This window comes from Coffea arabica, chromosome 7c (assembly GCF_036785885.1).
Source record: "Coffea arabica cultivar ET-39 chromosome 7c, Coffea Arabica ET-39 HiFi, whole genome shotgun sequence".
Taxonomy (NCBI): Eukaryota; Viridiplantae; Streptophyta; class Magnoliopsida; order Gentianales; family Rubiaceae; genus Coffea; species Coffea arabica.
The window spans coordinates 9489935-9513369 of NC_092322.1; the positions used below are offsets into that span (position 1 = coordinate 9489935).

Below are 23435 nucleotides of genomic sequence, written 5' to 3' on the forward strand. Positions count from 1 at the left end.
AAATTTACGCTTTCAGTTGGTGGCACTCAAAATCATTCTGCTTCATTTTTTTTTCTTTTCTGATTAAGATTTTTGCCATTAAGTAAACGTGAAGAAAATATTGGCAAAAGTAATTTTTCCTGCTTTAGAAAAAATTATGAAACCATGGACTTTCAATTAACGTTGAAGATGACACATTTCATAATAATGTTGCGAAAACCATTTCTCAATTCTGGTTATATACTTTTAACACATTATATTGATAAAGACATTTATCTCAACATCCGACATTCTGCGTTCGTTCCCCCAAAAAAACAAAAAATCTGCATTTGTTTCTTTTCTTTTCTTTTTTTGCCTACACACGAAAACGACGATATACATATGAAAATCATAGTAAAAAATACGCCATGACATCGGCTTGTCCTTCATTTTCTTGTAATACAAGTTATAATATATGAAAAATCTTGGAAACGAAAAATGAGAAAACGATTGTTTACCCTTTCTGAGTATGAAAATTGATGTTTAACCCTCATATGCATGCATTCTATTGTCTTCTTCCGTCGGCGTCCCCTTGACTAGAAACGATGATACCATTATACTATTACTGTTAAATTTCACAAGAAACCCTCCTGCTGTTTTGCTAATCACAGTAACTCTCCCATTTTCTCACTTTAATTTTAGGGTTAATTAGAAAGTGCACTCTCAGAAGATACACGCTTCTCACTTTGCTGCCTCCTTTTGTCGAGTGGATCAATTTGTTCCCAAAACTTTTCAATTTTGTCAAGATGATACGATTACGATCAATCGGAAGCCGGAATTGAATTCGAAGTCATCGTAATTGGTGTACTTACATGAATATGTCAAAAAAAGAAGAAAAAAAAGAAATTCCTATATAAATACAAATGGAATAGATCACTCGATGAGCCTTTGATCAGTTTAACCGTTTCATGCTTTAGCTCACCTGCAATACCTCGTCAGCTTGACTTGAGCCAAGTAAATGCCAAGTTAAGTCGTACTTTTACCCGACAAACTTTTAATCATATCAGCTTGAGTTGTGACACCAAAAATATCTCTCAAACTTGACTGGAACTCAGATCATTGCCAAATCAAGTCAAATCTTTTACCATTGTGACACCTTAAAAAAAAAAGGTCGAATCTTTTACCAAGATGCTTGTGACTTGTGAGGAACTTGCAAGAAGCTTGAGTTGAGTCGCTAGCCGCCTCACAAAGGATAATAATATGTTTCTTTGACTAACTGAAACGGAAACAGATAAAAATGGCAAATTGTTGTCCAAACTGTTAGACGATGATGGTTGGCCTGAGCTCTGAATCGGCCTTAGTTCAACAAGATGTTGCTTGCCGCAAACTGTAAGGATGGAGTCTTCAGAGTTCAACGTGATGTTCATTGGCAACAGCAGCCCAAGAAGGAGACGTTTTAGCTGAATTTCTCCTTTCGCTGTTGGCGTTCGAGAGAGAAATAAGACTGAAAATAAGCACTTCTCATGTAGTGACCATGGGCAATTCACTGCTAACTCCATTTGGAACCATTTTTTACAGATTATCATCAATCCAAGCATCAAAAGCAGGCCAATGCATGACGGGCCTTAGCCCAAGAGAATACCAAAGCTTAAATTGAGGAAGAAAAAGAAGATAGCAAATTCGAAACCTTGTCACGATTACTACATAATATTCTATCAAGAACTACTTAGTAAAATGAAAAAAGCCATTTTTTATTTGCTTTTGAATTTCCAAATTGACATGTTCATAGCAAAAGTGCGAAAACAAGGCCCAATTTCTTTACTTTTCGTCTTTTATCCTCGTAATTCCTCAATCTAGATCAAGCATCCCATTATTCGCTACCTACCTTGTTAAGTCCATTAGGTGCAGTCACAGCCATTTGGTGCGTGTACGAGCCGAGACTCATAATTAGAGCTGTTAAGCCAAACGAGTAGCTCGAAAACTTGTCAATGGCATTTTTGTCATTTTAGCAGTCAAAGAGAAGAAATTTGGACTAGGGTTCGATATTGCATCGTTTCATTTCAGCAACCTCCCAAGTCCCAACACACAGCCGCACTCTTCCCCGCAACCCATAGCCTCACCCCTTCCTCTCCGCTGCACCCCACTCTCCGCCGCACTCCACAACCACTCCCAACAACCTCCATCTCCGCCGCACCCCTTCCTCTCCGCCGCACCCCACAGCCAGTGACCTTCCTCTCCACCACACTCCACAGCCAGCAACCTTCCTCTCCGCCGCAGCCTGCAGCTCTCCACCGCAGCCCACAGCTGCAACCTACAGCAACCTCTGCCTCTCCACCGCAGCCCATAGCCGCAACCCACGGCCAGCACCTCTGTTTTCTTTCATTAACAACCAGTCCACTGCCACGGCTAAAACCGGTCCAATTTGACTGGTTTCTCTAATCCATCGTTGATTTCTGGTAAGTGTTGTCTCTTTTCGTAGGTAAATTATCCCAACATGTACTGTAATAAACTGCATAAATGGCGTGTAGCCAACATGTACTTAATTGAATATATCACATAAATCACTTCATAGATCATAACCAGATTATGTATAAGCTTATTCAATTTTTTAAATACATTGTTTGCAACACTGAATTTAAGGTAACATGCTATTACCAAGATGAAATTAGGCCAAAATATACTTACACCTGAAGTTTAGTACACTTTACCTGAAGTGCAAATTGTTGAGAAAGTTGCTTTGGCTGGATATGTATGTCGCAATGAGAAGAAATAGCTTCTTTTTTTTTTCTTCCCTGTGAGAGAAAAAAGGAAGAGATGCTTTTGAGTTTTGAGCAACATTACTAGCTTCCTAGAAATAGATCCTTTTTTTTTAATTATGGAGACAACTGTACCCAATCTACAATCCACAGTTTTCAAACTCGGGATAAAACTTGAATCAATAAGCTTTCTGTTCATGGTTCAACTGGGTCAATGATATAATATTTTTTAATTATTTTAATATTACATAATTAGGATGACATTGAAATATTTTTTTAAAAAAATAGTGAAAAATGGTTCAAAAGCCTGGTTAAAAAATACTGAGTACGTTTGGATAGTGGATTATTTGGAATAATTGTGCAAATATTTATTTGTTGACTTTTTGAAAAGTATGGGTGAAAGATAATTGTTTGGATAACATGAGTATATTTCAAATAGGTGTTTGGACACTTTAACAATTATTTGTCGAATTTATTCCAAATAAGTGTTTGGATAGCTTAACAATTATTTAAGTGCAATGGGAAAGTCATTCCAATCACTTTGGAGCACATTAAGTAAATTGTTTATAAATAAACTTTCAATTTTGGATAAAAGCAGATTAATCCAATACAAACCATACACATCTTATCGAATATTACATGGAACATCCGAAACTTCTATACGATTTGAGGGGAAGTCTAATTGATACATCATAGTAGAAGGAATGGAAGTTTATTCGTTATACCCTCAATAAAAGCTTGGCAACCATCTGGTCCCTTGCAAAAAGTAGAAATGCAACTGGAGCGGCCCCGGCGCAGCCATTATTTAGTATTACGCCGGTCCAAAGTATGCCCCTGAGTTTCTAACGCCTTCTCTTACATTGCGCGCCATACATTTCAGTTGCAATCGCATCTCGCCTAGCTTTCCAAGCCATAATCTCAGCTCGGGATGCATTCAATGGCTGCACGTAAGGTAACTCACCGCCACTCTGTTGGTGCTCTAATCTAACATTACCGTCCTCAGCCAGTTGAAAATGGGTGTCGCCTGGTTGGTGTAAGCGAAGAAAGTTGTGCAATACACAACAAGCTATAACAACATTGACTTGAGTGGTCATATAAAAATTTGGAACCGGTCCCTTCAAAAATTTAAATCTGTTCTTCAGAACTCCAAATGTTCGTTCAATGACATTTCTAAGTTCCGAGTGGCGCATATTAAATAAAATTTTTTCAGGACTGGCCCGTGCTGCATTCTTATACGGTGGTAAGAAGCCTGGAACATTCTTATATGCAGCATCTACAAGGTAGTATTTACCTTAAATTGAAAAACGAAAACGATTAGTTTTATGATGGCAGTTTACTTTTTATGAAAACTTTATAGTACTATATGTTGACCAATAAAGTACCACTAAAAAATATACTACCTTGTTTAAAATCCAGCTAATTTAAATAGAACAAACACAGATTTATAATTTAAAAAATTAGCATGTTACTGAAATATCTGAAATTTTTTTAAAGTACTAAAATTACCTTTAAAAAATGCTATATTCGTAAGTAGTTGTTAATAGCACAAGCCAAAAAAATAAATCCACTATTTTATGGACTTATGTGTGACAAAATTGTAGTAAATGATTTATACACACCATCCAAAAAGTAGCATATACTTAAATAGGTGCAGCAAATATAATACAAGAGAGTTACCTTCAGGTGCCATTGGGAAGTCTGACGGGTGTGACAGAGCATCATCTAACACTCGGGTATCGTGTGCACTTCCCTCCCACCCAGCATATATGTACGTGAATCGCATATCGAAATCACATATTGTCAGTAGATTTTGCGACTGAAATCCATGTCGATTTGTATACGCCATTTAGTGACCTGAGGGCGGGCACGCCGGAATGTGAGTGCCATCAATTGCTCCCACTGCATCCTGCATTTCCCAACAAGATAAAATTTTAATTTCTCTCTTACAAATACGTTGTGAGTTTTGAGATGGAAGATCACTGCCAAAATTTGTCATTTTGAATTTAGATCATTCACAGCCTAACCTTGAACCACGAGAAGTATTTTGTCGAATTTTCGATCCTTGGATGCACCTGATCGTAGTCAAAAGGGCGAATTATTTGTGAAGCAAACATACAAAGACCGCGCAGGACCTCCCTTACATTGCGGTTAATTGTCTCCGTTGATCTATCGAAACGCTCTGCCAAAACTCGTTGTTGGGCACTATGACTTACCATTACCAAAGCCATGGCCAGTGCCTCCTCGATTTTCACTCGTTTTTGATAGTTTTGAGGTACGTACTTATTGTATTTTAGTATGTCACAAAGTAGGAGGAAATTGTCAACCGAAATATGACAATTTTCGATAATTCATTTGTAGTGACCATTGATCAACTCCTCAACCCATTGACGCCCTATGAGTGAGCCATCATGGTGTGGAATTTTGAGTTTCGGACCTCCATACCTTTCTACCTCCGAATGTAGAAGTATCAACTCAGCTGCAAGTCCAAGTAGCAAGGCATCCTGGTTATCATCTGATGCTTCGTCATTGCTTGAACTACTATTTCGGGAGCGATTCATATCCCCTGGAGTAAATACACAGCAAGAGAGTATATAGTTACACCAAGTGGGCTTTGTCCTTTGAATATTACAACAAGGGAGTTAAGCAAGAACTGAACAAGGAAGCTTTTATTAAAAAAAAAATTGAGAGCCGATACTTAAACCTTCTACTCACGGGGCGTTCTGTTATGTCGTTCGACGAACGGGAGCTTTGTCTTCGAAGCAGAGTGTTTCTTGCTGCTTTCCCCCAAAGTAGAGAATTGTAATATGTGATATGCATAGACACGGGCTCTTGTTAACATATATATAGAGCTCTGGAGACCTGCTATCTTTTCAAACCACGGGCGCATTATTGTTCTTCTACTCGAGCCCTTGTTGATAGAATAGGCCACCGTTCCAGAAATGCACGTACCGGCACTTGTGGCTATCGGTGTCATTCCTTTGGACAATTGTTTCACATGCCACGCCTTACCAGATATGACCACTCCCACCAGGCTGTTTTTGCTATAATTGTACAGGTTGTCGGCTTTTTTCCCCCAATGTGTATATATTCCTGACTCTCTATCGTGACTACATCACATAATATAGAATTTTGTAGATTCGTAAAGATTCGTACCTTAAGTGCTTTAAGAAAAAAGACAAACTAATGTACATTGCCATTTTAAGTTAAAATATTGAAGGTGTGGGACTTTTGGTGCAATTGTACGATATCTAGCCTTGAAATGTCCTAACACTTGCAACCATACTATTGGGATTACACAAATCCAATAACATGTCCCCTTTATAAAGACCAAGCAAACCTAAGCCACGTTTTTATTTATTTACCAATTTCACAATTCACTCAAGCACCTGCACTAATACACAACAAGTGGCCGTTCATTAAGGCCGAAAAACCTGTACAATTAATTGGTGGCTAGAAGCTTGATGCCACCCATTTATAATAGCTCAACAAGGTGTCGTCAGTATTAACGCCACCCTATAAGTACACTCAATTGTAAATACAGAATAGGATAGTCCAGTGCCACCCATTAATTCCCTCCCACCCGCATTTTGAATAACCAAATAAATACACTCAACATACACTTATTCAAGAAAGTACACTTAATTGTTTTTAACAAATGCTACATCTCAAGACACAAGTCTAGGAATTGCAGTTCAGAACACACAATAAAGAAGCAACCGATACATAAGCTAAGTAAAGTTCAGCCACCATTCTAGAAATTTCAACCAAACAAAGGAAATTGACACAAGCAGACAAAGGAAATTGACAGAAGCCGTTGTGCACAGATCTGATGCTTCACTGTGGGGGCTTGCCATAGCGAAGCTCCTCCATAATGAGTTCAATGTAATCATAGCGCTCGGCATCATCAAAGCGTACGAATGCACATCTTTGTCCCGCATTTCTTCTTTCGGCAAAGTACATTTTCGTTTTCAGCTTAACCGATTTTGGAAATTGCATTTTTTTCACCATGTCTTGAACTACCGGTACACTGTATTCTGCTTCCTCTTCATACTGACTTTGATTAAATTCATGCGAAGCGGTGGTGACACGAGAGATTTTGCTGATTGCATCATCTAGTCTTTCCCTATCACTAGATGATTTTGTTGATTTAGCACCTCTAGATCCCTCACGATCTCCGAGAGTGCCAAGACTTGAGGCAAAATGCTTTCCAGATGACGCTCCAGGTACCGGAGGTATGTAGTATACGTCCTCTCCCTCCCAAGGGTACTGCTGGTAGCCAGAGGTAGCTGAACTTGTGGCTGCAGCCTTTCCTTTGCTCTTTTGTGGCTTTCCAACAACTGGCCGTCGATGTTCGCCCTCGAGGACAGGTTGCTTTGCAGATTGTGCATAGCTACCTGTTGCAGTTTTTCCTAATGTTGTTGAAGTATACAGATCATATAGGAAGCAACTTCCAGCCACTTTGAAATCTTTGTACTCTTTGTTCACCTAAACAATACAAAACAAAAAAGTTAGTTCTCTACCAACATTTAAATTTATGAGAAGTAGGAGGAATGTACGCCCATGTAATATGATAGAAGCTTTCTCAAATAATATGCTTATGTAAAAAAAAGCGCAACGATACAACACACTCTAAAACTGGTTGGTGAAAGCAGCAAACCTGGTTTGATTATTAACTGCCATCATCTAAAAATTGATTAAGTGTTTTTGGTATACACTTCGGCTCAAGACTAGTCTGCATATCTATTAGTATGGCAGCAAGTTGGGCACAAAGAAAAAATAAGAAAGGATAAGTAGCAGGTATTTCAATAGTCGCTTACCGCTTCCATTTGGGCCCAGTGCTCGTCGGAAGCCGTAATGCAGTTATTCTCTTCATCCCAGCCAATCCCAGTCTCCGCTTTCGATGACAAACCACGAAAATTGGCAAACACGTTCCACTTCTTCCTAAACCTATACATTCTTGATTGGCATTGGCCTCCGGTGACTTGCATCTCAAATTGTTCCAGCAAACATGTGGCAAGCATATCATAATTCTGGTCATTTGTCTTGTGATTATCTCATTTTTTCGTTTGCTTCCACTCAACATAGGTGGTGATGAAGTTGAAGTCCATGGTAGAAGTCCACTACAATTTCTCGTTCATCTGCTACATATAAGAACACAAATTTTACCATTAAAAGTTAAAACATGGCAGGTAAATGTGACTAATTCTGCCCCAACAATTTGTAAATAGAATAGTAGAAGTGTTAAGGGCAAACGTGATTTACATGCTGATTGTAGTTCTCCATACACAGTTGATAGTTATTTGAAGCGATGGATGGTCTGGAAGACTCAAAGGATGTGCAGCTAGTAGGAGAGGCTACAAATAGAAGAATTGATTTCAGTTATACACCATGAACGAATATATGATACTTATAAAGGTTAGAGGGACTTACAATGGGAGTCCAATTTTTTGTTTAGCTGCGGTCATTGGCTGAATGAGCAATGCATTGAGCCAATCGAATACATAACAACTCAAATTGCAATACCTATATCCAAAACAGGTGCAGCAGATGTCAATTTTTTTTTTACTTTTACTACTGAGCCTACTTTTGAACAAAGTCCACACCAAATATCCGTTCAATCTAAAGAACGAATACAGCGAAGGAAATTTATTTTCATAAGTCTATTTTTTCATTTTTCGTTATGAGTGTAAGCAGAAATGAATGAATACATTTTAACAGATGCTACAACAGTCTCATTTCTAAGCAACAAAAACAGTAACTTAGTGCCTCTTTAATTTCAATTAACTTTTAAGCAATTTTAGCTTCAATGACCTGGAACAAATATCTGTGCAGAAATAATACCAAACCGTTCCACCTCGCTACATATACATTTCCAGACCTATGGATCTAATATATCAATTTTTCAAGTCTCTTAATTTCTGTTAATAATCGTTCCCTGGCTGCATGCAAATAAAGATGACCCTTTAGACACCCATGCTAATCACATCCATTTACAGGATAAATAAATATGGTACAAGATAAATAATCGGACACCCATGCTACCATAGAGTAGCGTGCAATTTATAAACTCTCTATTAGACAACCAAGCAATCTTGAGCCGTATACAAAAACAGAATAGTAGTATACAAAAAAATAAAAAAAAATCCGCCACAATTCTAGATAGAATTTACTATCTAGCTTCTCCATTCTGTTAGGAAAAAATTGAGCATAATAAACTGCAGGCACTCCTATTGATGTGTAACATGTACCACTAGCAATCAAAATCCTAATACCACCATATGCCACTTAACAGGTAACTGTTCTAAAGCAGATATTCTAACATGAGGAACTACTAGTGAAACAGCCATTGGTACTGAAATAAATTATTAGTTTTATCCACATAATATCGGATAAGATTCTATCCAGTTGATTCAACTAATTTGTTTATCTGGCAGCCAAAACAGAGAAATAAGTACGAATATGGCCTACTTCGGATTGTTTTTTCTTTCCTTGTGGAAAACGAAATAATGCACTACAATGTGAAATCCGTTGATATGTAATTGTTGGTTAATTGCTTTGCGTAACAATTATGAATAGCAGATCTTTTGTTAGATCCAATTATTTTTGTTGCTAACTGATGAACTTCAGAGAAATCTTTCAAACTCTAGTACCAGGATCTACATTCAAACGAGTTAAACAATTAAAATTATATCCAGAATTTTTAAGGCATCAACAATTAACAGGTCATAAATGACCAACTTAATACAACTACATTGCATAAATAGATCCGCCACTGTTTGGATCTAAAAAAAGGTTTTTTGATCTATACTTCATCAGAACATCAGCCCATAACAACAGGTCAAAACATGCAAATTTGGGTCGGTGCAAATTAGTTGTTTCGAAGAGTAACTTCCCAGCAACCTAAAAGAAGGTCACCTGCTGTGCAGCTATAGAAAAGGAAGGCTTCTTGACCCGCGGGGAAAATAAAAGTGAAAGATTGAGCAAATACCTTGGATTTAGCTGGAATTTGTCTGCCAAAACCTTTTTTTCCTTCGCTGAATTAGCAAATTATCCGTCGACGAAGGCTCAAGATTTGTTAACTGATCAGTGCTTTGCATTGAATTGAAGAAATCAACTCTTCGTCCTGTACCATGCGCTTGCTGACGGCTGCAAAAGTAACTTCAGATGCGCATGCGTTCGATGGCTATGGATATTTGGTGGAGATGGACGAATTTAATTCAGTTTTGTAAATGTTCAGCATGTCGGGTGGTTGATTCGTAAAGAGTAAAGCGTCCTGCAGCTTTGTGTGATTTGCACTGTGGGACAACGTGCATACACAAAGGGACAAAAATAACGGGAAGTAATCTTCAGCCGTTCATCCATTATGTAAATTGAGATAAAGTACTAAAAAAATGCTTACGTGGCAAGAGTTGGGAAAAAAATCAGGCGTGAGTACATTTGCTGGATTATTTAACCTATCCAAACATCCTAAGGCGCATTATCAGTAATTTATTCAGATTAGAGCAATCCAAACGCACTCACTACTAGTTATGGATGGCACGAGTTCATGACTAGTTTAGTTCTATTGAGTTGACAAATATTGGGTCAAAATTAAGCGTACTTGGAAGGATCAGTGCACTCTTTTTAGCAGTTGTAGCAGAATGATAATGGAAGAACTCCTATTAATTTAAATCCCGTTTGGAGCTGCTGTGTTATAAAGAAACTCTTCTAATACAAATACTTCTAATAAAAAGTGCTTTAAATTATCAAACCAAGAGTATTTATGTTACCAAAAATTAGTCACCAAATACTCTAGAAATACTTTTAGTGATCCTCGAAAATACATACTTTTAATGCTTAAGAAGATTTTTTTTTCTGCTGAAATTGTTTGTTATTCGTTGCATAAATGGTACTTCAGGTTTTATTGCTAATTTGGATAAATGCATTTGTAGAAATGGCGAAAAGCAAGCTGAAAATAGTTATTAAATATCATATGGACTTGACAACATATATTCCTGCATATGTTTCTTATGGACTTGACTCAAGTATATTTTCCCTTGTAAGTAAAATATATCTTCTACTAGTTGTTTATTTTGACAGCTCATTTTATCTTGTTAGGAGTTGTACCATTCTTGTTTTCGTTTTGCAGGAACCACTCGATGTTCCCGAATTATCTACAATTGAAGAAATTGATCTTCCAGACATTTGAAGGCTATTTTTTAGAATATGTGATGTTGTTTCTTGTGATTTGTAAAGCTGGACTTGTGAAATGTACTTTTTCTTGTGATTTCTGAAGGGGTTGCTGTACTTTTTCTTGTGATTCCTGAAGTTGGACAATTTTTTAGCTATGTAGCAGTGTTTTACATAGTTATTTGGCTGTACTTTGTGTGTTTATTTGGCTGGACAAAACCTGTTATGATATATTGGCTCTTATGGATGTTGTCTCGTATGAAATTAGGCTGTAGTTTGTGTATTTGTTGACTTTTATTCCTAGAATTTGTGTTGTATGGATGTTATGGTCTTATATGTTGTCTTGGATGAAATGTGGTTAGAGTTTATGTATTCTTGAATGAGAATGGCATTGGTTGCCAATCCTAGTAATTTTTGTTGATTTTGGATAGCCTAACTCTGGACAAATTTTTGGATCTATTAAATGGAACTATGCTGGAGCAGGACTTCGTAATAACTGATTGCTGGACAAATATTTCGAAATCGAGCCTCAAGCCTCGAGCTCGGACAGATATTTCGAGCTCGGGCTCGAACTCGTCTGAGCCTGGCTCGTTTGTGATAAACGAGTCAAGCTCAAGCTCGAGTTTGAGCCACATTTTCATTTTTCGAGTCGAGTTCGAGTGCATATCATGGCTCGTCCGCGCGGTCGAGCGAGCTCGAGCCTGGCTCGAATTCGTCACCAGTCGAGCTCGGTGTTCAGATACTCGGCTCGACCCGACTCGATTAACAACACTATTCGTAATGCGATCTAATCCATTCACTTGCAAGCAAATATGAGGGAAAATGTCGGGATCATTAAGTCCCCTGGTTTATCTATGACTGTCAAATTGGTTTGGGATTTATAGCAAATCAAGATTCTAAGAGTTCAAGTGAGATATCTCATAAATGAAGATGATCGAGGGTATTCATAAAGAGAAAATGATGAACAATGATTAATGAACTACTCGCACTTTGATTTTTGACATGTGGCCTTAGATTCCGTACAATAAAACTGAAATCTGAAATCTGTATATTGAAACAATTAATTTGTTGAATTTTAAACATGAAAAAAATATGAATATCTGAATTTGAATGTTGAAATTATTTATACTGTTTGATAAACATTTATACCTGAATGCTTAATAAGTTAAATTGTACAATTTTGTCCTTATATTTTTTTCATCCAAAAGAAGAAATAGAACCTATGATTTAATCAGTTTAAAATTGTTATGCATGAAATTGACAATATTTATTTTTAAATTAAATTAATATAAAAGATAAAATATATCATATGAGGAGTATGGAGATGACGCAAAAGTCATTAAAAAGGGAGATCAGAGAAGTAGAAAACCGTTACATAGAAAATATCAGGTTATTTAATTAGATAAAAATTTTGAACATAGAATATCAGGTTGTTTTATTAGATAATAATTTTGAATATAATTAACAAACGATTGTAGATTTGGTAGATAAGATAAGGTAATTGAAATAATTATGTTGATTTTTATCAGAATTAAGCATTCAGTTACAATTCTTGTACTGAAAAAAATACATACAAGTTCAGCACCACGTAACAAATTCAGCAGATGGATTTTTATTTATCAAACATCCAAAACATCTGAACGTCGAAAAAAGTTTAGTGTCAACGCTTTTTTATGTTATCAAACAGGCCCTTAACCACATCCAAGCTAACCTGTTAATCCATCCGAGGCTCAAAGTAGGAAGATGACAATGTACGTTAGCTATTAATGTGATAGTTTACATGTTAAGTAATGTACACATCTATTATTTATACTTTGACTAAATTGATTTTCAAAATGTGGTTTTAGATTTTAATTTGAAAAAGTTACTCTGTCATGTTCTCAATTGTTTTTTTTTTATATTCTGGTTTTAAATTTTTTTAGGCTATAAAAAATTGAAAATCAGAAGTATCTAGTTTGGTGCTTTTTTAATTCTCATTTTCTAAATTCAATTTACACAATTGAAAACAAGGCGAAATCCAACGAAAAGCAGGAGAAAATATATGCTATCAAGACACAGCGGCCACTTTCTAAGCTTCCTATTCAATGATATGGACAAGGTGGTCCCAAACTTTCAAAAGCCAAAACAATAAAAAAGAAGTAATTTGATATTGAACTTGAATCCAATTATCTCCACAATTGCCTGCCAAGCTTGCCATCACTCAAATCACAACCGTATGTTATATATATTTCCTAATTATTCATCAATGATAGATCGTATGCCATTTTTATTTGTTGCACCTACACGAATGAGCGTGCATCATTAAACACTAGTATTACAATGTGCTATGCCTAGAAAGCTTTGAATTTTCTTTTTCTTTTGTTATTAATTTCATTTTATGTGAGCCTCTCAAATTCAATTACAATTAGAGGTGGCGGCCACGTTGCCAAAAGACTTCTCGCTCCCATTCTCCCTTGCCTCCACCCCCTTCGCTGTAGATATACGTCGGATAGCCCTAAAGAACATTAATATTATTTACATCCAAAGTGTCTTTCCCTCGAAAGCAAGAATCATTTACTATAACTACTAAAATAGTACTACTATTGGTGGTCAAGCAAGCCGATGTTAATAGATTGCAAAGAAAAGATTAGCAAAAAATATGCAGTAGAAAAAGAGATGAATGAGAGAGAAAAGAAGCGAAAGAGGATTATGTTTTATGTTTAAGATATAAACAAAATTAAAGACTGTCCTACATATCGAAAATTCGTGGAAGTTTCAGGAGCGGAATGACCCAACTCCTTTCAACATCAATCAAGAGCACCAATATGCCAACACCCACCTCAGCGAAATTCTGTGCTATGCTTAGGCAGAATCACAACTTCACAAAGTGTACCGCCAAAATTTGCTGCAAGAGCTCTAATTCTACCTCAAAGGTTTTCAAATTTAAAACCTCCAAGCATAACTGCAAAAGAGATTAATAAATCTCTCTGTCAATCCCAGCTTTCCGGGATTCACATTGGCAATCTCTTTTCTGTTCTTCCTTTCGGATGATGAATTGAATTCACTCAAATCTTCTCCGCAAGATAGGACGAGCTTCCTAGCCCTGGCAAGGGGGCTTTTACTGCCATTTCCAAGTTGGCCTTTTGGCCCATGTTCCAAAGAATCATCCAATTCATCATGTCACAGCTTTATAACACTACTGTCATTCGCAATTTTGCCCCCTTCCCCCCTCGCCAGTTGCTAGGCCACCCACACCCCCATCCCCGGCCGCTCAATCTCTTCATATGCTGAGGTTTGCAGTTTAGTGGGCCCCTAATATCATGTGCTCAAAAATACACTTCACTCGCCACTTGCCACTTGCCACTCGCCACTCCCCACTCCCGTCTTCTCTTCCTCCTCCCCCTAACATCACAAGTCCAAGGCTCCCAGCAGCCCCCACCCCACTTAACTGCAACAAATACCAAAACATAACTAAACACAAACCACCCCCACATTGGCTTTCCTTTCGTTTCTTTTCCCAATGCTTGCATAAGCAGGCTTTCTGCAACCACTAAAAAGCCTTTCTTTTTCCTCTAAAAATCCCAATCTTTACCAAAATGAGAACGAAACTCGGGTTCAAGATTGCAGCTTTTTTGTTTCTTGGGTTCTCTTCACTTCTCTTTTCTGCGGACTCCCAACCGACCTCCAATGACGCTGAGGTGATGTTGGCTCTCAAGAAGAGCCTCAACCCACCTGAAACTCTTGGTTGGTCTGACCCAGATCCTTGCAAATGGCCTCATGTGGGTTGCTCAGATGACAAACGGGTTATCCGGATCCAGATAGGAAACCGGAACTTGAAAGGTACACTTCCTCAAAGTCTCTCAAATCTCACTGAACTTGAAAGGCTAGAACTGCATTGGAACAACATTTCTGGACCTTTGCCAAGCTTAAAAGGGCTGAGTTCACTCCAGGTTCTAATGCTTTCCAACAATCAGTTTACTTCAATTCCTGCAGATTTTTTTGCTGGGATGACTTCATTGATATCTTGTGAGATTGATAGGAACCCTTTTTCTGCCTGGGAAATTCCTGAAAGTATTAAAAATTCTTCAGCATTGCAGAATTTCTCAGCAAATAGTGCAAATATAACAGGGAAAATTCCGGGGTTTTTAGGTCCTGATGCTTTTCCTAGCTTGTCACTGTTGCATTTGGCTCTTAATGACTTGAGTGGTGAACTCCCCTCGAGTTTCTCAGGTTGGCAGCTTGAGTCTCTGTGGCTAAATGGGCAGAATCTTACAGGAACAATTGATGTGATTCAGAATGTGACATTTTTGAAGGAGGTTTGGTTGCATTCCAATGGATTTTCAGGTCCATTGCCTGAATTTTTGGGTTTGAAGGGTTTGGAGACCTTGAGTATTAGGGATAATGCCTTTACCGGTCCTGTTCCAGCAAGTTTGGTGAATCTTGAGTCTTTAAAAGTTGTCAATTTGACTAATAATTTATTGCAAGGGCCAATGCCAAAGTTCAATGATTCGGTTTCTGTGGACATGACTAAGAATACTAATAGCTTCTGTTTGCCAACTCCTGCTGATTGTGATCCTAGAGTGAATACATTGCTTTCAGTTGCGAAGTCAATGGATTATCCAAGGAAGTTCGCGGAGAATTGGAAAGGGAATGACCCATGTGCAGACTGGTTCGGGGTTACTTGCAACAATGGGAACATTACCATTGTCAATTTTGAGAATATGGGCCTAAGTGGTACTATTTCTCCTGCGTTTTCTTCTCTGAAGTCATTGCAAAGATTGGTTCTTGCTAACAACAATCTCACCGGTACCATCCCGGAGGAGCTGACTACTTTGTCTGCACTTAGTGAACTAGATGTATCAAACAATAATCTTCATGGTAAAGTTCCTGCATTTAGGAGTAACTTGGATGTCAAAACAAAAGGGAATCCTGATATTGGGAATGATAAGAGTAATGCCACTTCTCCTGGCACGTCTAGCCCGGGCACATCTGGTTCACCAAGTTCGGGAAGTGATGGTAGTTTGCTTCATCACAAGAAATCCAGGAACTGGATCGGAATTGTGGTGTTTTCTGTAATTGGAGGTATCTTTGTCCTTTGTTTGATCGGAATATCAGCTTTTTGTTTGTACAGAAGCAAACAACAGCAGTTCAACAGAGTTCAAAGCCCAAATGCCATGGTAATTCATCCTCATCACTCAGGATCTGATAATGAAAGTGTGAAGATCACAGTTGCAGGATCAAGTGTAAGTGTTGGAGCAATCAGCGACGTTCATACTGTTCATACTAGTGAACCTAGCGACATTCAAATGGTTGAGGCAGGAAACATGCAGATTTCCATTCAAATACTGAAGAATGTGACGAATAGTTTTAGCGAAGAGAATATATTGGGCCAAGGAGGCTTTGGGACTGTTTACAAAGGTGCACTGCATGATGGAACAGAGATTGCTGTCAAGAGAATGGAGTCTGGTGTGCTTGCTGGGAAAGGGTTGGATGAGTTTAAGTCTGAGATTGCTGTTTTGACTAAGGTTCGTCATCGACATCTTGTTGCTCTTATTGGATACTGTCTTGATGGAAATGAGAAACTCCTTGTTTATGAATACATGCCTCAAGGTACATTAAGTAGGCATCTTTTCAACTGGGCAAATGAAGGATTGAAACCACTAGGATGGACTAAGAGGTTAATTATCGCTCTGGATGTTGCTCGAGGAGTTGAGTACCTACATGGTCTAGCCCATCAAAGCTTCATACACAGGGACCTAAAGCCTTCCAATATTCTACTTGGAGATGATATGAGGGCCAAAGTTGGTGATTTTGGACTTGTGCGTCTGGCTCCAGAAGGAAAGGGCTCTATTGAAACAAGAATTGCTGGAACATTTGGATATCTGGCACCCGAATATGCAGGTAAAATTTCTCCCTGGTTAGTTGCTGATATTATGCAACTGCACTATAACTTCTGTTTAAGTATCAATTTTTTCTTTTCTATTCTAGAATTTTGTATGACATTCTAACTGTCGCTTGAACCATGTGACACCAGAAGTTGATTGTTCAGTTTCTTGAGTAATTAAGTCTGTCCATGCACCGAACTGCATAAACATTGTCTCCTGCTATCTGTACTATCATCCATTATTCTAAAACTATAACAAGAATAACTTCTTGAAAGCAAAAAACTATCTTATTGTTTGTCATGATTATCAAAACTTCCATTTTAATCTCATCGAACTACCATGGGCCTGGTCTCAATGCCTTTCAAGGAATCAGCTAGCATAGAAATTATACTTCCGTAGGACTTGTTACTCTCAAATTCTGCTCTCAGAGAGAGTATCCTTTGCATAAATCTGCTTAGTCTTCCAACTGGAGAGCAAGAATTCTTTTTATCAAGTAGAATATAGCATAAACTCAGGGTAGAACAGCATGAAACTTCTTGAATTTGTAGGTTGAGTGCTAAGGCTCTTATTTGACTGCAAGAGGAGAGTCTTAATCTTATGACAAGCAAGAGGGTAGAATCTTGAGCTCATGTCAAGCCAGAGAATAAAATCTTAGTATTTCTAGCACTATCACAAGCACTCTATCACTGCCAGACTGATTATGCCTGGGCCTCATGTTGAGCATCCTTTTGTACAATTATTGTCTTTTACTGCTCTTGATTATCAGTAAGTTGATGCAACCACTTGGTCAAGTCCATTTGATGGATTAACTTGCCTTCCTGTTTCATGCCTTTGCCAGTGACTGGGAGAGTGACCACTAAAGTCGATGTCTTCAGTTTCGGCGTGATCTTAATGGAACTGATCACAGGAAGAAAGGCTCTTGATGACAGCCAACCTGAGGAAAGTGTGCACCTTGTTACATGGTTCCGAAGAGCACAGCTTAACAAGGACATGTTTCGAAAAGCAATTGACCCATCCATTGACCTCGATGAGGAAACACTAGCCAGCATCAGCACTGTTGCAGAGCTTGCAGGCCACTGCTGTGCAAGGGAACCATATCAAAGGCCTGAAATGGGGCATGCTGTCAATGTATTATCTTCTCTAGTAGAGCTTTGGAGACCAGCTGCTCAGAATACAGAGGACATATATGGCATTGACCTTGAAATGTCTCTGCCACAAGCCCTAAAGAAGTGGCAAGCGGAAGGCAGAAGCCATATGGACTCGTCTTCTTCTTCCTACCATCCAAGCTTGGACAACACTCAGACTAGCATACCTACCCGACCATATGGATTTGCCGAATCATTTACATCTGCTGATGGTAGGTGATTGATCACAATTTCCAACAATAGTACCGAGTGGTGATTGATTTCTCCTGTTCATTCCATTTTCCTCTTCCTCACTGTAAGTTTATGTAGCCCTCAGCTTGTTGATCCAAGTTCTCTTTTTCTAAGTGTCTGATATGTAGCATATCTGGTTTCCCTTAAAAACTGTCAACTGACTTGTGATCTCCTTGAGGCTTCTCAAAGGACTATATTTTGTAACGTCAGGGGTCTCTCTCTTAAAAACCATAGGTCTTCTCATAATGCCCTTGAATGCCGAGAGACAGGTATCAGTGGTCCAGTATTAAACAACTAATGCTGGTAGGATGATTGAATTGGAGTGAAAAAAGATTGCTGAAATGATTTCAAGAATACAAAGTAGCTTTCAGTAAAAGGCCTGTTGGATGAGGTGCTATAATGATAGCAGCAGCAGGGTGAAATTACTCCACTGGTCGTTTCCTTTTTCTTCCAAATGGTCCCAGAAAGATTGTTATCTCGAGTATTTCATATTTGTATCGATCATGTGAATGCTTTTCATCAACACGCTGGTCCTACGTCTTCCTTTATTCGTAAATGCTCTAATTTACCCGTTCATTGGGAAATTGTTGCGAGGTAAATTCAAGTTGACAAGCAAATAATGCTCTTCAGGACAGAACAGGCATCTTTTGAGGACAAGGAAAAGGAAGATCATTACATAGTGATTCGACATACAGAAGTAATTCGACATTACAGAGTGAACATCATTAAGAAAATGTTCTACAAAAAAATCCACGAAATACAGACAAAGTATCGTAATCCATCTTCCAGAGTCCGGATTGAGTCTTACGGAAAATTTTCTGCTGTCAAGAAAAACGGCAATGCATCTATACTTGCTGCTGAATACATACAAACTGGATCTTTGTGCTATATAATTCTCTCCCAAATCATAACTAAAAGCCTCTACATATAACTTAAGACCTAAAGTAGATTAGAAGCATTCTTGAAACACTAATTAAACGCAGATGCATAAATTTGTTATAGGGTTCCAGTAGACACGAAGCAACTAAATTTCATGAACATTGCTTTGTGATTTCTTTCTTTGATTTTCATATTCGCATTCTGTTTTAACTTCTATTCCATACCGGTGGCCAAGAAATAGTTTCCATTTTGAGATACATAGCTTCACTGGCAAATCAGATGTTGTTTTCCTCTTATCTTTACTTAGTCATCAAGCTTCTTCATGTTCTAAAGCATCTGGTAGTTGGTACCAAACCAAACAGAACACATAAAGGAGTTTTGTCTCGTGGGGCCTCTCAATCCAATACCAGACAAAGAGAAAAATAGCTGCCTGGGGGGACTCACCATGTCTGATAAAAACATGTGAATGTGAGCGCTGTGTTGTGCTGTTGCTGTCGTCTGTACAACGCATGGATTCCCATTTTGGTTACGAATTATGCAGGCATTTCTGGGCTGTCTGTGATCTGTTGCTTTCCTCTGTTTTTAAAGATTGCTTTGTGTTACGAGATCATAGGAAATGCTTTAAAATTGTGGGCGTCAACCACAGCAAAGGTTTTCCCACCTGCCGCTCCCGAGTCTGAACTTATCAAACTTCCACGTATTGTTAATTATCATCACAATCTATGAGAGCTAAAGTCCACTAACTTAAATGAATCGTCGTATATTGTGCATGCAGCAAGAAAAAAGATGTACTTATCCAGAGAAATGGAAAAATCAGCGAAAACTACGCTAGAAAGAAACATTTGGAAGGATGATGTAATACTCTAGAACCTTGTTCCTTTTTTTTTTTTTTTTTTTTTTGTTTCTCTCTGGAATCATATCAAAATTATATTCTCAATCTTCACGAGCTTGTTAACGTTTTTATAATGATTATGAAGTGTTACACGAGGAGGGCATTTGATCCGTATAAAATACAAGGAAAATCCTATTTTAAGCGACAGAAAACAAACACGCCTCCTTGATTATAAGGATTTTCATATTTGTGTCTTCTGTTTAGGAATATCGTGGTTTAGAATCGCTTATTATAGGCGGAACATTGACAATTCCAACTTCAAATCTAGCTGGAGGGGGAAAAAGAAAAAGGGAGAAGAAGAGCGTTAGGTCATAGGACTGAACTGTAGTTCTGCAAAACCTTACTCAAATACAAATATTTTCAAATACGCGGTAAAGAATTTTAGTCCTAATTAAACATATATTTTCTTGCTATTACTGGGTGTAGAACAGGAATGATGGAATCTTCCCACATGATTCATCCGCCATTTGAACATGACTCCTAAGTCTTTTAACACGTATGACATCAAATGCATTAGAAGAACGCAAATACCCAAAGAAATCCATCAAGGTGGAAAGCAGTCCCAACCCGCCAATAGCAAGGGGTCTTTTCTTTTGATCAATTCACCTCCTTTTACACTCTGATTTTGAAAATGAGTAGTTTTATGTTCACATTTTCTGAAATTTCAATGTTAAATTTTTTGAATAGAAAAAAAAAAAGCTGAAATTTAGTATCTATCAAAAGTAACTTTAATTTGCTGATTGTGATTGATCAATTTTAACAAAATCTAGAACAATAGAGAATTCACTATTAGTATCAATTTATGGATTAATTTTTTTTATTATTAGTTATTTATCAATCTAATCCTCATTCAGTTTTTGAGGTCTCGTGCCTTTCAAAAAGGGCAAAAAAAAAAAAAAGAAAAAAAGAAAAAGGACTCTTTGGGCGGTTCCGGTGTTTCCGCAAGATATCTAGAAAACGATGACTAGTTTTCCCTCCGACTAAAATAAAACTGGACCCATTTTATTTTTGCTGCTGCCAGAATATTAAACCCAAATTTGAGTAATGGGAGGAATTGAATGAAGGAAACTAAGAAAATCTCTAGAAGCGATAAAGATGGAATTGACAACTTTGCTATGATATCAACATCGAAGATTTATGTATTTCACCCAACATTAGTTTCTTGCTTTTTGCATTAATTTTATAGTGATGGGTAGAGTTTCCAGAAAGTTTTAGTCAATATAGGATTTTGAGCTCAATATCTTCTACCGTCCTGCTAACAACCGCTTGCACCTCCCCCGTCAAATTCATTCAAGCAGAGGACTTCTGAATTTGTGAAGAGAATACAATACAATTTTTTTTTTTTAAATATCTTAATAAAAAAGTTTAATATAAGGATAAATCTTTTTTACACTGATAATTAATATAATCCTAAATTATATGTGATTGTTTTTCGTTTGGCTTGTACTTGTGAATTATGTAAAAGGTAGCAATAGAAGAAATAAAAGTCGATAAAGCAATTGGCCAAGCGCTCGAAACCAACTTGAATTAACATAATTCAAGGAGTAGAACACAAGAAATTGCTTGAAGATTGGATTGAATGAAAGAAACATCAAAATGGAAACTTTGCTGTATGTCATGCATCCATGTCTTCTGCGCAACTATCACAGCCGTGAAACAGGGAAACCATTTTCTCAAGAAAGACATGGACAGAACGTGTAATTTGTCCTGAAGCCATTTGACGGGAAAATTTTCTTTCTGTCATGGAGTAAGGTTTGGATTCTACAGAAAAAAATATACATGCATAATTACGTTCGGTATTATCTTTTTTTTTTTTTTTTTTTCAATCTGTGGACGACGATGTTAATATCCATCATAACATATATAACTATCATCTCAGGTTGCTTTTACGCCCAGGTAAACACTTCTTTTGTTGTTCTCCATTTTGTCTTTGAATAGGATTTATATATTAATCGTAATTAAAACGTAGGAATTTTATGTTGGTTTGGATCAACTACATGACGAGTCTATTTGTTGGCCTTTGATCAGTGAAATAGCCCCATTTGAACGAATAAGGACTACACAGTTATATTTGGATTATATTAATTATGAAATTAGTGACTCCGCAATCTTATTTAAAACACCGATCATATGATCGTACTAAGGATTTTTCTGATGGATTAATACAACTAGTACTTATCTAACCTATCATGTATACATATATTACCAGAAAAGACTCAACAAAAAGTTTACCAACCCAAATAAATTGAACAGTATTAGTGGTCCTTCAAAAAATTTTTTTTTTTCAAGTTTTACTTCAATTACAAGTTGTAATTGAAGAGTTGGCCACCATATTAATTGTGGGGTGAGAGGTCAAGGGTTTAAATCTTGTCTCCCATTGATGTGCCTCAATATGAGATTTGTTCTAAATCCATACGGGTGTGTGGTGCACCTGTTTGGTCTGATGGTGATTCAGTTCCCGTTTGGGGTGCAAACTCGATTCAAACTCGATCAATATCGAGTACTCGAATTCAAAATATTAAACTCGCTAGCTCGCGAGCTCGAGTATATATGTATATATTCATTTTAATAGCAAAATTATATAAATATTCTTAATATTTTATTATTTATTAAGAAAAAATATTATTTTATTTATTTTTTAAAAAATAAAAATAATTATTTTTATTATTTCGAGCATGAGCTTGAACTTCAAAATTGTCAATTCGTCGAACTCGACCTCGAGTTCGAGTTCGATAAAATTAAATCAAAACTCGACTCGATTCGATTCGTTTGCAACCCTAATCCCCGTCAGGTTCTTCCGACTCAGTTGGGCCACCCCATAAAATAGGCTCCCCCTTAGGAGTAGGAGTAAGATAGGTTAGCTTAGATGTGCCGTTATGCAAAAAAAAAATATATATATATATATATATATACTGTAATAATTATTATTGTCTCTTGCATTTATATACTTTTCCTATTGAATGTTGCCTACGTTCCTTTGTATTTATTTACTTCTCTTAATTAATCTTATATTTTAAAAAATATAATACCTAAAATATATTTTAATGAGTGCCGGATGAGCACCCATTATATTAAACTGAACTAACGGTATGTAGATATACTATAATTATTACTAGAATACTTAGGGTAGGCTACCTTTTCTCTTTTTAATTTTTGCACTTTTATATATTCACCAAAAGAGGAAAAGAATAATATCCATATATGACCCGTAAGAAAATTCATGTACACTTTATACCAACAAAAGATGAAGACCCCCTTCTGATGCGACTTATTAATTGCTTGCGCGATATTCGCAAGTAAACAATCAAGCTGTTCTTTGTTCAAGGAAGTTTTAAAATTGGTTTTTAACAGCGTCAAAAGTTATCTAATACTGTACATCTCACCTCAAAAAAAATTTTTTTTTCCTTTTATTTCTGTCAACAAAATTTTGTGTGGAGCCTTCTACTTTGTTGGGTTTTTGGGTACAACCTTAGCATGGTTCAATCGTGTTTTCAAAGCAATGGGTCAAAACTTAGCCGTGTTTTCATCCCGGTGCAAAGCT

At 37.2% G+C, this 23435-nt stretch overlaps 1 protein-coding gene and 3 long non-coding RNA genes across 4 annotated transcripts; 2 read left to right on the forward strand and 2 right to left on the reverse strand.

Moving 5' to 3' along the window:
• The first annotated feature begins 1668 nt into the window (after positions 1 to 1668).
• LOC140010461 (uncharacterized) lies at positions 1669 to 11166 on the forward strand. Its single transcript, XR_011817750.1, has 2 exons — positions 1669 to 2414; positions 10843 to 11166. It is a non-coding gene; the product is annotated as an uncharacterized lncRNA (long non-coding RNA).
• LOC140010460 (uncharacterized) lies at positions 1689 to 2843 on the reverse strand. The gene is made up of 2 exons (XR_011817749.1): positions 2667 to 2843; positions 1689 to 2467 (listed from the first exon to the last, which is right to left on the reverse strand). It is a non-coding gene; the product is annotated as an uncharacterized lncRNA (long non-coding RNA).
• A 3053-nt stretch (positions 11167 to 14219) lies between the features above and the next one.
• On the forward strand, positions 14220 to 18699 carry LOC113698993 (receptor protein kinase TMK1-like). The gene is made up of 2 exons (XM_027219006.2): positions 14220 to 16763; positions 17586 to 18699. Exons 1-2 carry the CDS (start codon positions 14459 to 14461, stop codon positions 18110 to 18112), a joined length of 2832 nt encoding a protein of 943 aa, XP_027074807.1. The 5' UTR covers positions 14220 to 14458; the 3' UTR covers positions 18113 to 18699.
• LOC140010480 (uncharacterized) lies at positions 17694 to 19701 on the reverse strand. The gene is made up of 2 exons (XR_011817774.1): positions 19227 to 19701; positions 17694 to 18767 (listed from the first exon to the last, which is right to left on the reverse strand). It is a non-coding gene; the product is annotated as an uncharacterized lncRNA (long non-coding RNA).
• Between the last annotated feature and the right edge of the window lie 3734 nt (positions 19702 to 23435).